At 35.6% G+C, this 14,867-nt stretch overlaps 1 protein-coding gene across 1 annotated transcript in view; it reads left to right on the top strand.

The window, feature by feature from the left end:
* LOC128657631 (uncharacterized) overlaps positions 1–14,867 on the top strand; it is a 524,168-nt gene that overhangs the window by 31,266 nt on the left and 478,035 nt on the right. The window contains exons 5-8 of the mRNA XM_053712016.1: positions 1,482–1,655; positions 4,442–4,646; positions 9,079–9,290; positions 10,341–10,546. Coding sequence (XP_053567991.1) covers positions 1,482–1,655; positions 4,442–4,646; positions 9,079–9,290; positions 10,341–10,546 — 797 coding nt within the window. The remainder of the gene's footprint in view (positions 1–1,481; positions 1,656–4,441; positions 4,647–9,078; positions 9,291–10,340; positions 10,547–14,867) is intronic.

The following is a 14,867-nucleotide window of genomic DNA, read 5'->3' on the forward strand; positions in this document are numbered from 1 at the left end:
AACAGCAGAAAGGGCAGCAACCAAAAGAAACCAATAGAACAAACAGGACTAATAAAACATAGAGATATAAACTATAATGTATCAAGACTCTCATTGGATGGATCTAGACTCTCATCGTCAAGTATATTCCCATGTATTAATACACAAGGAAATTTTTTAATGAAATCATAATTAAATAAAAGTGATCATGGACTCTCACAAACAGAGGAAATAGACCATGGACTCCCATATTTGTATAAAATTAAATATAGCATTGCCATCCCGTATTAATGTTCAGTCCCTTAGGTGCCAGAGTCCCAAGTTCAAAAAGCTATCTGGTCTCCCTTTGGAACAAAATCTTCTCTGTTTACTCCTCTACGGAGTGAAGGGACATGGTCAATTATCCGGAATCGCAAATCTTTCACAGAATGTTTTGCTTCCAAAAAGTAATGTGCCACCGGTTGGTCAGCTTTCTTGGTATCAAATGCTTGGCGAATGGTGGAGCGATGGTTCGCCATTCTAGTGCGGGCATCATCACCAGTCTTGCCAGTAAAAAACTTGCCACATGGACAATGGAGTAGATAAATGATGTGAGTAGTTGTTCAGGTCAAGTAGTGCTTGATTTGATACTTCTTTTTCTTGTCCGGGTGCTGAAAAGAGGCACCAGTGAGCATGCTGTTGCATGTCACACAACTTGCACAGCGGAAGCAACCTTTTTTCTTTTCCAGCCACATACAGGATGTGTCCTCAGGCAGGATATCCATTTTTACAAGTAAGTCCCTCAGGTTTTTACCTCTCTTATAGGCAACCCTGGGTGTGCCCCAATGAGTAAACGGTAGAGTGGAGTCAGTTTGGATCAGTTTCCATTCATCCCTGATGGCTCTTGTGATTGTGCTTTTATCTGGTGTGTAGGCTGTAATAAACGTGAAACGCTGTTGGTCGTCAGAGCTTGTAGGTTCATTCCTCATAAGTATACTTTGTTTACACTGGTTGAGTTGTGAGGGTTTATATCCTCTTTACCTGAACCTATCGGTCATCTCCTTTAGTTGTTGGGAACATCTTTCTTGATCAGTGTTGTTCCTGATCACTCTCTGGAATTGGGATTTAGGAATGTTGCGAATTCGATTCTTCGGGCAGATAGATGTCATCCCCCCTCTCATATTCGCAAAATTCCTAAATCCCAATTCCAGAGAGTGATCAGGAACAACACTGATCAAGAAAGATGTTCCCAACAACTAAACGAGATGATCGATAGGTTCAGGCAAAGAGGATATAAACCTGTGCTGTAATAAATTTTGTGTCAATATCAAAGTTGTTTATAATATATGTAGCACTGAATTAGGAATTTTTTTCCATGTTTGATATGTTCTTGCTGTTTTATTAAACTATTTCTCACCTTGATATATTAGTAGCCAGTAGATAATATACCATGTGATCTAGATGTTTATATCCTACAAACACTGCTGTGCAACCAATACGGTAAATGAGATGATGTGTTTCAGAGTGTTAGACATAACAACCACACCTCTTACTGAGCTGGATCGTTGGCATCGGAGACAAAAGGTTTTGGGACTCATAACAGAGCAACTAAGAGGCAAAGAATGCAAAACTGTCATTGGCTTGTTGATATCTGCAAAATCACGGCTGCTGAAAAAATGGAAGACTGTGGATATCAGGTATTTAATAAGGTTTTTGTCACCATAAAATTAAAAATAAATATTTCCTTTTTTTAAAGACAGTGGGTCTTAAAGAGACAGAGTCGACTCGCAGAATTTTTTTTTTTTTAAAAGACAGATAATCCCATTCCCCAGCTTTGCACAGTCAACATGGTCATATTTAATATACTTTTTACCTCTGTGATTACATTGTATAGAAGCCTTTGCAGATTATCCCCTTACTTCAGATCTTTTTACAGTCTTGCATTTTAGCCAGTTACTGCTGACTCATACATATCTCAACTGGATTGAGCACAATGTTAGGAAACATAGGAGCTAGCGCTGTCTAACTGTGAAAAACTGTCAAAATGCACTGAGATAAGCTTTCAAGCCTTCAATGGCTTAAAACTTTGCATATGAGTCTACCTAGGTTTATTTTTCAAAAAAGAATACCAAGAGAACAAAGTAAATTTGATGATAAAAATAAATTGTAAAGTTGTTTAAAATTACATGCCCTATCTGAATCATGAACGTTTAATTTTGACTAGACTGTCCCTTTAAACACAAACACAGTAATTATGTTTACATGTGTAGTTAAATATGTATTATCCATCATCAAGCCCGGACTGAGCACAGGGCATATAGGGCATTTGCCCAATGGGCTGGGGCTAGTTGCAGGCTGGGGCCTTTTGCCTTAGCTCCACCCAGTCTCAAGAATTTTTTTTTTTTTTATTATGCAGGACCTGCCCTCTCCTGCTTCTTACTGCCTTGTTGCCTCACTCAGGTACCTGTTATTTTGAGTAACTATGACTACATAGGCTGATGAGCAGTAAGAAATTATTCTTCATTTAAATGTGAACTTAAATAGCTTCTGTCTTTTTTTCTCCTTTCATTATTACAAGTCACTTTTTTACTATTTTACCTCTGTGATTACATTGTATCTAAGCCTCTGCAGATTGACCCATTATCTCAGTTATTTTGACAGACTTGCATTTTAGCCAATCGGTGCTGACTCATAAATAACTCCACAGGAGAGAGCATACTGGTATCTATATGGCACAGCTGAACTAGCACTGTCTAACTGTGAAAAAAATGTCAATGTACTGAGATAATAGTTCAACAGCTTAGATATTAGTTTGAGCTTACCTAGGTTTAGCTTTCAACAAAGAATACCCAGCAAACAAACCAAATTTGATGATCAAAGTAAATTGGAAAGTTGTTTAAAATTAAATGCCCTATCTGAATCATGGACGTTTAATTTTGACTAGACTGTCTCTTTAATGAAAACCTGTTTATAAAATACAGTGATAAAAGGGTGTTAAAGTTTATATATGTTTGTAAATCTAATTAGTACATTATACTTCTAGTGTATGGTTAAATAACATGTGGGAGAGTGGGCTGCTCTGCCTTAAAGGAACACTGAACCCAAATTTTTTCTTTTGTGATTCAGATAGAGCATTACATTTTAAGCAACTTTCTAATTTACTCCTATTATCAAATTTTCTTTATTCTCTTGGTATCTTTATTTAAAATGCAAGAATGGAAGTTAAGATGCCGGCCCATTTTTGATGAACAACCTGAGTTGTCCTTGCTGATTGGTGGATAAATTCATCCACCAATAAAAAAAAGTGCTGTCCAGAGTGCTGAACCATGAAAAAAGCTTAGATGCCTTCTTTTTCAAATAAAGATAGGAAGAGAACGAAGAAAAATTGATAATAGGAGTAAATTATAACAATAATAATTAGAAAGTTGCTTAAAATTGCATGCTCTATCTGAATCACAAAAGAAAAAATTAGGGTTCAGTGTCCCTTTAACGTGCCCAGGCCTTTTTTTGGTCTCAGTCCGACCTTGTCCATTATTAATGTCAGCTGAGACAATTCTACTAACAGAAGCATTAAACTTAACATGTAATAAAGAAAATTTGCAATATAGATTAAATAAAAACAATTTACCCACTTTTGCTGTAAAATATATCTTAGTTGTTTATACCTTCCCAGAGAGGCTGGAGGGCATACTATGTACTAAAGTATGCTGCAACATGGCACACACACACAATGATTACTTATAACAGTGCAGGAGCCCATCTATACCTGTCTCAAACTATCCACAACCAAAGGAGATAAGATTAACTTATTCATTAAGGTTCTCAAACTGTGTATTTCTGCATCATGTGTGATTTGCAAAACCCTGTTAATTGTGCTGACAAAATTAGCAGTTCTATAAAATAAACCCGGTGGGCACTTCTTAGAGGCCCACCTGTCTATGTGGGAGAGGCTAAGACAGGAAGGGGCTGAAAAAGGCATGTCATGGGTGGGCCTGTTGGGGCTGTGGGAGCCTGGGAAGACTGGTGCTGGATAAACGAGTGGTGATCACAGTTAGTGGGGTCAGCCATTATTCTGGGAGGGGGATTTCCAATGCTCAAAAAGGTGGTAAAGGATCAGTTATGCCTTTAGCTATTTTTGCCAAGGTAAATAGGCAATAATAAAAAAACTGTACCCCAACTTATTTTAAAATGCTATTGAAATCCTATTTGCAAAAATGCTTTTGCTAAAAGTTGTTATTGTTAGAAAATATTGATGACTTGTGTGAGTCAGGCAGGAGATAAATGCATATGCACATGACTCATGGTCATACAGGATGTCCCTTGTAAGGTAAAATGTATTACTTTAGCAGTTACCTTTATGGAAACATACATTGCAAAGATGCTTTTAATTGAATAAAAAAACAACAGGATAAACAAAACTTTTAATTAAAATAATTATAGGACTTGTATAATTATATTTCTAGTAATTATAACCTTTCCTTAGTATTACAGATGCAGCTAATGCAGCAAAGGATCGAGTCAAGTATTTGGAAGCACTATACCGTCATCTGGATGCATTGGCAACTGACAATGACCCAATAAGTCTTACAAACAGCATCATACCAGCCCTATTTAATGGCATCCGCCAAATGGAAAACATGTCTCGACTTTTTGCCAAAAATGGATATCTGGGCCTGCTACTCACAAAGGTATTTTCAGCTACAATACATCTCTGTAAACAATAACAAGCCAGCAGTTGTACCTGTTTATTAATTAGCTAATGTCCTTCAATTTAATGTACAAACATAGGGTCATACTACGAGTGTTTTCACGCGTTGGGTGTTGCGCTCGGATTACAAGTTGAAAGTAAACTTGATCGTTTGCGCACAATTGAAGTTAACACTCGTCAGAATATTGTGTCCTCGGAGCTCTGATTAACTGTTTTGACAAAACACATCAAAAATATATTATAAAGTACACTCATTATAACACTACATAATAAAAAATATACGGGTTTAAAGATATGAGGGCTCAGGTGTTAGGAAAAAAGGCAGGCAAAGGGAATACATACATATACATGTCTAAATATGTGTGTGTGTGTAAGTATGTATGTATGTGCATATATATATATATATATATATATATATATATATATATGTGTGTGTGTGTGTATGTACAGATATATGTATATATAGTGTGTGTATGTATATATACGGTGTGTGTGTGTGTATGTATGTATATGTGTATGTATGTACAGATATATGTATATATAGTGTGTGTATGTATGTATATGTGTGTTTATGTACAGATATATGTATATATAGTGTGTGTGTATATATGTGTGTGTGTGTATGTATATATATATATATATATATATATATATACAGTGTGTGTGTGTATGTGTATATATATATATATATGTGTGTATATATTATTATTATTTATTATTATTCTTTATAAAGCGCCAACAGATTCTGCAGCGCTGGGCATGGGTACAAGGATAACAGTACAATGGAGAAACAATACAATAAAAGAAAAAATATATGTGTGTGTATATACAGTATATATATATATATATATATATATATATACTGTGTAAAAGAAAAAACGAAGATCCAGCCAGCACAAAGGTGTGTTAAGAGCAAAGTTCCTTTATTTCATATTCGGTTAAAAACGCAAGTTAGCAGCTCTCACAGAATGAGTGGTCTGACATGTTTCGGCCGTCAGGCCTTAATCATAAACCTACTGTGTATATATATATATATATATATATATATATATATATATATATATATATATATATATATATATATATATATACTGTGACGAACCAGTGTTATCCAACCCTGCGCCAGTCACTTATTTGGCACAGGAAGGGTTATCAGACCTCTTCTACTCTCACTAATATGTCACAATCTAGCCACACCAGACAAGCTTGTGATTTAGTTCAGTGGGTGCGAGGGTTAACACAACACTCTCCAGTCTGTACTAGACGTAAAAGAAATGCCCAAAACTCTCCTTTAATGCCACCCACACTAAACTAACTACAATATCTAAGCTGCCACCACTTATAATTTATTAAAGGGAAATTCCTAAGAAAAAACCCAGACTTACACATTAGCTCTCTGAATACAATTTAGCAGAAAATCACCTAAATTATACAGTTCTAATATTCCAGTCTCTTTCAGTAACGTGGTTCAATTATTAGACAAAGGCCAAACTTAATAAAGGAATTATTTATTATGCCAAAAATATTATGCACAATGCATTATTAATAAAAAGTTGTTACAAATAAAATTACACACAAGCAAACAGGTTAAAATAAAAAAAGAGAAAAACAGATTGAATACTTTACTAGCCTGAAGATCTGCGCCTGGGGACTGGCATGAAGCAATTGGGTCCTTACTCTGTAGAACAGCTCCCCTTGTAAGAATGACCCTTTCATTGTTAAAACACCAGATCCTTATACCTTCTTTCCATAGATCAGGTTGCCTGACATCACTCACTCAGCAGGGGCTTGCAAGGGAAACCCCCCATATTTTACAACAGCCAATAAACTTTAAGTACCTTTGGCTGACTTTAGAGAACACAATATCATTTGGAGGAAGGGGTCTTAGAAACTATTTATGAGGGGTTCTGGCACATCAAAGAAAACACAAACACAAGACACATTTCTTCTTGAAAAACAAATAACTGTTTTTAGTTCACAAACTAAACAGAATTAACCCCTTAGCAGCTAAATCCTGAGGTATTCGTGACATATACATACACACATAAATAGATATTTATATATGAATCCTATATGACATTTCTCAAAAGGCTGTTTCATATTGTGGGGACTTTTTTTTCTGATGAATTGATTTTCATACTGATGCATGTTTGAGCGACCAGAGCTCTCTATTTTATTTCATTGTTAACATAAATACTGTACATATGTATACATATAAAGGCATATATATGAGTGCATTGGAGCCCTTTGCAGTTAAGTAGATGAAAACATGTAAAAGCATATTAATGCAATATTCATATTTATACGTTATAACATATGTTATACTGTGTATTTACTGTAAATATTTCACATTCCAATGTTCTTCACAAAATGGAATATGTTCTAAGTATTTTTAAATATATATTTCTATATATATATATATCTGTATATCTCTTTACCTATATAAAATTCTGTGTGTGTGTATATATATATATAAAAAATTTTTCTACTAGGTGCGATGTTCAAAGTTGGACTTTTTACATGCTTTAGGTTTAATTTCAGCCCTAATCCTTTACGTGAGGACTTCAGTCGCTCTCACCCGATGAGCGCAAATTTTGTTTGTGCTTGTTCGGTCTTGTTTACTTTCAACTTGTAATACGCATGCAAGTTAGTGCAGGCTCGATATTTCAACACATTAGCGCAACACTTGTAATCTAGCACAATATGTTTATGCCAAGGAGAGACATTTTTTACATTGTTTTCTTCTCTTCCTCCTGAGCTATCATGTTGGCATATATTTTTCTGTTTACTTAAGCCTGTTACTTATAGCATTTAACTTTATTTTTTACACAATCTTTACAAGCTATTTCCACAACACTTTGGAAAAGACAGATGTTATTTATTTTTATGTTAATATAAGTTTTTCATTTAGATATTCTCTTCAAAAGCTTCTGTTTGCTCCTATTCAGCTTATTAATTTCAGATTTTTACAAGATGGTAGGAGACCTTGCTTGTTCCTATTGTTTTATGATTGTTCTAAAAAAAATCCCTTTCAGTGACTTTTCCCCTAAATGGAGCGAATTTTAAATTAGTAAGCCTTAAAAGTGCACTCGTATGGTACTTTTAACATTGTTTATTAACTTATGAGCTTATTGACCTGTCAAGACTTGATTAATGTATTTCCTTGTTGTTTACTGGGGCTTAACATTACAAAGATTATTTTAAGTGACTGACAAAAAAAAAAAAATTGTTTCTGAATTTGAACCACATGGGCTGTAGGGTTATTTATAGATATAGCTCAATATTTTATGTTTATATTGATGAATAGTTGTTACTTCCTCACTTTAACTACTGACTGAGCTTAACACGTGTAAGAAACTGGGATCCAGAACTGGTCTGAACTATTTTTTTCTTTCTTAAAAGTTAAAATAGAATCTATGATGCTACATTATATGTATGACCTGAAATAAATCGTATATATATTTAAAAAAAAAATAGAAACTATTATTTAAAGGGACAGTATAATCAAAATTACAGTTTAATGGTTCAGATAGGGCATGCAATTTTAAACAACTTTCCAATTTACTTTTATCATCACATTTGCTTTATTCTGTTGGTATTATTATTTTTTTGAAAGCTAAACCTCGGTAGGCTCAAACTGATTTCTAAACCGTTGAAAACCTCCTCCTATCTCAGTGAACTTTTACAGTTTTTCACAGTTAGACAGTGCTAGTTCATGTGTGTCATATAAATAACATTGTGCTCATTCCCGTGGAGTTATTTAGAAGTCAGCACTGATTGGATGAATTGCATGTCTGTCAAAAGCACTGAGTTAAGGGGGCAGTCTGCAAATGCTTAGATACAAGGTAATCACAGAGGTAAAAAGTATATTAATATAACTGTGTTGGTTATGCAAAACTGGGGAATGGGTAATAAAGGGATTATCTATCTTTTTTTAAACAATAAAATATTTCAAGTAGACTGCCCCTTTAAAAGTAAATCTTGAACAGTTTAAAAATACATTTTGGGTCAATGAATATAAAGAATTTGTTCCATAGGGTCAAAGAAGGAAAGTTGATCTTGTAGTGAGAATTAGATAACCAATAATCTGATAACATGTTCAGGCAAATCATTTTTCTATTGAAAGGATTTCTGGTATGGCTGGTACTCTTAGCCTCTGACTATAAGGAATTGTTAGATGACTTAGGTTTAACTCACGCCTAAACAGTGCTTCACAACCATTTTTGTGATTTATATTTTGCAAAACACTATAATCCCAGCATTTTTGTCCTGTACACCACTGGAATGGATGGGCAGTAAGTAGCTTTCATGCCCATTGGAACATCATAACTTTGTAAAAAATAAAATATCAAAAGAACAGTGGATATTCCTAGCCATAAGAATTCAGCCTATTAATTGTATGTTTGGCTTAGGTGTCAAATCAGCTAGCCCAAAATTGCCGAACATTCCTGCGAGAAGCCATGACATATAGTGAATCAGAAGACAAGCTCTGGGATAAAATAAGAGAGTACATGGAGACCAGCGAAGACGAGATTAATCCATTAGTAGCAACACAGGATGAAAAACAAATTAAAAAGGAAAAATTCAAGTTGGAAATCATTAAAAACAGCAACGTATATGCCCGGTGAGTAAAGATATGAAAATGATGGTAACAATATGGTATGTGGAATTTTAGCTAGATTACATTCTATTTAATTAATTCTATTAAATACATAATACAAAGCTAAGACTAAGCTAAAAAAAAATATCCTTCTGTGTAGTGTACTTACAAGCTTATTGCCAATGTAATGTGTCCTCTGCCACTATTCCCTTACACTACGTATTTTTGGTTAGTTATTAAATATTAAAAAGAAAAATATCTTTATTTTAGCACATTTTAAAATATATTATGGGGAAGGCAAAGGATGTAACATTTCATGCTATATAGACCATATTTTAAAAATGTATTACAAATTACAAAAATTTTATACATTTTAGTATTTTTTTTAAAATGTATTTGTAGAGCTCCAACATATTCCATAGTGCTATAAACATTGATGCATTAAGCTTCAGTGTGATTGGGAGTCATCTTTGTTCCTTGGTTAGTCCAAAACATAAGATATGCACCTGCACAGCCTTCCTGTACAAATATGATGGCAGGTTTTTCTGTACAGCAACACCGTGACGGCCATCTTTGCAAAAATATATTTTTAAAGGCAACTGTCCTGTTTTGCTGGGAGGAAAACAGTTGGCCAGACTTGATGCAGGTGGGGGCCCACAAGGCCCTCATTAGGTGACACTAATGCTGCAGTCCCTGTCTGTGAGACCCCTGTAGTTACAGGCCTGAGTGGTGACGAATGCAAAGAATTTGTTCAGAACAGCATGAAAGATTTAAAAAGTCTGTTTCAAACAAGGACCAATTTTGAAAAAGATAATATAGTTTTCTTTAAATTATGTTATACAAACGTATTTAATAGTAATTTTGGATTAGTTTTTGCAACGCCTCTTTATATCTTGAAGATTCCATCTACAGTATGTACAAACACCACCCATAACTATGCAAATTGTCTGCATAATCCCTTATAAAGCTTTGTAACCCTATCCGTTCCTGTCATTTATTGATTTGATGTATATGTTGTGTCATTTTTCTGTTACTGCTATTTACCTGTTTTATTTTCCCATTGCTCCAATGCAGGATACAGTCTTGCTTGGCAGTGTATGCGTCCTTTCAGGAAGCTGTGTATCAGTTACGTGACTGGTTGGTAGGAGGAGGACGTGGTACAAACAGATACTCATCATTCAGCTCCATTTCCACTGTCCCTGGAAAACTTTCCTCCCTCAACACTGTGAAATCTAGCAAGGTCTACATGAAAAAACCACCCTCAGTATCATCGAGCTATGGTATCTATATTTTTATATACTTAGAATTGTAATGCAGAAACCATTGAGAAAAATGTGACCATTGTGTAGTTAAGAAAAAGTAAAGTGTTAGGACATAACATTAAAGTGATCCTAAACCATTTTTTTTTTCTTTCATGATTCAGACAGAGGTAGTAATTTTAAGCAACTTTCTAATTTACTCCTATTATCAATTTGTCTTCGTTATCTTGCTATCTTTATTTAAAAAAGCAGAATTGTAAGGTTAGGAGCTGGCCCATTTTTGGTTCAGACCTGGGTAGTACTTGCTGATTGGTGGCTACATTTAACCATCAATCAGCAATTGCTACCCAGGTGCTGAAGCAAAAATGGGCTGGCTCTTAAGCTTTACATTTCTGCTTTTTCAAATAAAGATACCAAGAGAATGAAGAAAAATTGATAATAGGAGTAAATTAGAAAGTTGCTTAAAATCGCATGCTCTGTCTGAATCATGAAAAAAAAACCTGGGTTTAGTATCCCTTTAATGTCAGCGTATTCAGGCCTTTCTCTGCAATGAAATATGTTCATGAATAATTATGAACAGGGGTGTCTCCAAGAACCATATAGGGTAGAAACCCAAGGTCAAGAGAGGGATCACTAATACATGGCAATGGAAAAAAAACACCACCACTTAGGGCTCACTTAGAACATCCATTTATTCCCACAAATGATTGTGGATGTATTCCTAGGGTTTACAGATTAAAAATGAACTTTAAACTTTAGTCAATTCAGTTATTAAACTATACTACCAAATTGCTGCCTTTAATTCAGTATAGTTTATTGTGTTAAATATTCACATATCTAGTTTATATACAATTATGATATACACATATCTTATATTCTACATACAGTACCTATACTATATGAGTAACCTCTTGCCCGTAAGGAGACACTTTCAGTGAGAAGTTAATCCGTTGTCTCCAGTTAATGCCCCTTTAACTGCTGTCTATGTTTGTCGTTATATATTATGTTTTTTTTTTATCATCATGCTCTCTCTCATGTGTTGTGTGTTTTTTTTTTTTTTTCTTTTTTAAATTAATCGGAATTGTTTTACTTTCCGGTCCAAAACTCCAGACTCTATGAAATCAACATTTCTTCCACTTGACCTCTTATGTGTCCATCTGAGCTACAACAGATCCTTATTCAATAAATCCACTGTCTGTTTGCTTTTATCTTGAAATGGAGTTAGCAAAACAAAAAAGGGCATCCAATTATTAGTCTGCATTTGCATAATCCCACAGAATAGCTGATAGATTTGAATAATAAAGAAAAGAAAATCAAACTAATTGCTAAAACAGATTGTGACATAAAATACTTGTATTGTGTCTAAAGAAAACTTCACACATGTTCTTTAGTAATCTGCGGTGCCCTCAAATATTAATTCTTCACTGCAACAATTTACCATTAACAAAATACTTTAACATTGCTTGAAAGTCTAATAAGTACTTATGGTTTTAATAAATTAAAGTACATTTGTGTTCATCAGGAGCTCACACAATAGTACAAAAAAACCTTTAAAATTACATTCCCTATTTAAATCATGAAACAACTTTTCAATTTACTTTTATCACCAATTTTGCTTTGTTCTCTTGGTATTCTTAGTGAAAGCTAAACCTAGGAGGTTCATATGCTAATTTCTTAGACCTTGAAGACTGCCTCTAATCTGAATGCATTTTGACCACTAGAGGGCATTAGTTCATGTGTTTCTTATAGATAACATTGAGCTCATGCACTTGAAGTTACCCTGGAGTGAGCACTGATTGGCTAAAATGCAATTCTGTCAAAATAACTGAAATAAGGGTGCAGTTTGCAGAAGCATAGATACAAGGTAAAAAGTTTATTTCTATAAAGGTTATAAACAAGTTGATTGTTGACGTATCGGCCCCAACCTGGGCCTTTCTCAAGACAAAAATATTATAAATCAGTGGCGATCATCATCGCTCACGACGGCATGCAAGCCGTTCTCCCAACTAGCTGGCTGGATTAGCTAATTCAGCCAGTGGTCTGAGGAAGGGGTGAATACCACAAAACATCACAGAATAAAGGTTGCTGTTTTTAAAATCCAGAGACTGGGACAATTGGATTTCTTTTGTGTATAGCTTCTGCACCCTGGTACTATAACTCAAGGCGAGTTGGAGTGCGATACCAACCAAACTGTGTATATGTGTATATATGTGTGTGTGTATATGTGTATATATATATATATATATATATACTATTTTTTTTAAGGGCAGTGAAAAAGAGCTGATTGCCCTTTTAAGGGCAATGCCCATACAAATGCCCCTTTAGGGGCAATGGTTAGTTTAGGTTTATTAGTGTTAGATTTTTATTTTATTTTGGGGGGTTTGGTGGGTGGGGGGTTTTACTGTTAGGGGAGAATTTGTTTATTTTTAATGTAAAAAAGCTGTTTAACTTCGGGCAATGCCCTACAAAAAAAGCCCTTTTAAGGGCTATTGGTAGTTTAGCATTAGATTATTTTTTTTTTTTAAATACTTATTGTGTGTTTTTTTCATACTTATTGCGTGCGGTTTATTTTTTTCTCATACTTATTGCGGGCGTTTATTTTTTTTTCTTTGTAATGCTCCGTTTGCCTTCCCTGCATCCCGGTGGATTCCGAAAATGGCAGGGTAGTGAAATAATTCACTTTCGCTGCATCCAGGTGAATTATTTTGGCTGCACGCACTGCCAACATTCCTTTGAGGATGCGTGTGCAACTGCCGACGGCAACGGATATTATAAATGCAATTATAGTGTGTGTGTATATATATATATATATATATATATATATATGTTTGTGTGTGTATATACAGTAACATTTTTGATGGAGCAAAGAGTTTATAATAGGCATGTGTATAGAATAAAAATAGTTTTTGATCATATTCATTAACCCCTTAACGATATACGTCGTACAGGGTACTACTTGCACAAACTGGTCTTTAAAGACCAGCGACGTACCCTGTACGACGTTGGGGTTGAAAGCGGCTGGAAGCGATCCTGATAGCTTCCAGCCGCTTTCCGGTTAATGCAGTGATGCCTCGATATCGAGGCATCACTGCAATAACATTTTTCCCCATCCGATGCAGAGAAAGCCACTCTGTGGCTCTCTCTGCACCGGACATCGATGGCCGCAATCGTTGGTGGGTGGGAGCCGAGGCGGGTGGGCGGCCATCGATGGCTTGCTGAGTGCAGAGGTGGGCGGGGTAGCTGGGGGGCGGGCGCGTGCACGGGGGAGGCGGGCGCGTGCACAGGGAGGGAGTGGGTGGGAACCATTACACTATGGAACAGTTTGTTTAAATTTAGAGGGAGAGAGGGGGAATAAACATTTTAATATAAATAATCTAAGTGATCTGGGAGGGGGTGGGGGTTTAGTGTTTGGGGGGGGGGAAGCTACACTACAGAAAAGTGGGGGAAAAATATTTTTTTTTTGTAAACTGGGTACTGGCAGACAGCTACCAGTACCCAAGATGGCTCCCAATAATGTAGAGGGGGAGGGTTAGAGAGCTGTTTGGGGGGTGATCAGGGAGGTTTGGGACTAAGGGTGATCCTACACAGCAGCATATGTAAATATGCTTAAAAAATAAAAGATACCTTTTATTTTAGTACTGGCAGACTTTCTGCCAGTTCTTAAGATCGCGGGGACAATTGTGGGGTGGGGGAGGGAAGAGAGCTGTTTGGGAGGGATCAGGGGTTCTGATGTGTCAGGTGGGAGGCTGATCTCTACACTAAAGCTAAAATTAACCCTGCAAGCTCCCTACAAGATCCCTAATTAACCCCTTCACTGCTAGACACGTGTGATGTGCAGCGGCATTTAGCAGCCTTCTAGTTACCAAAAACCATCGCCAAAGCCATATATGTCTGCTATTTCTGAACAAAGGGGATCCCAGAGAAGCATTTACAACCATTCATGCCATAATTGCACAAGCTGTTTGTAAATAATTTCAGTGAGAAACCTAAAATTGTGAAAAAGTTTTTTTTTTTAAATTTGATCGCATTTGGCGGTGAAATGGTGGCATTAAATATTCCAAAATGGGCCTAGATCAATACTTTGGGTTGTCTACTACACTACACTAAAGCTAAAATTAACTCTACAAGCTCCCTACATGCTCCCTAATTAACCCCTTCACTGCTGGGCATAAAACACGTGTGGTGCGCAGTGGCATTTAGCATAAGTTGTTTGTGAAAAAGTGAACATTTGTTTTTATTTGATCGCATTTGGCGGTGAAATGGTGGCATGAAATATACCAAAATGGGCCTAGATCAATACTTTGGGATGTCTTCTAAAAAAAAAATATATACATGTCAAGGG

This window comes from Bombina bombina, chromosome 4, assembly GCF_027579735.1.
Source record: "Bombina bombina isolate aBomBom1 chromosome 4, aBomBom1.pri, whole genome shotgun sequence".
Classification (NCBI taxonomy): Eukaryota; Metazoa; Chordata; class Amphibia; order Anura; family Bombinatoridae; genus Bombina; species Bombina bombina.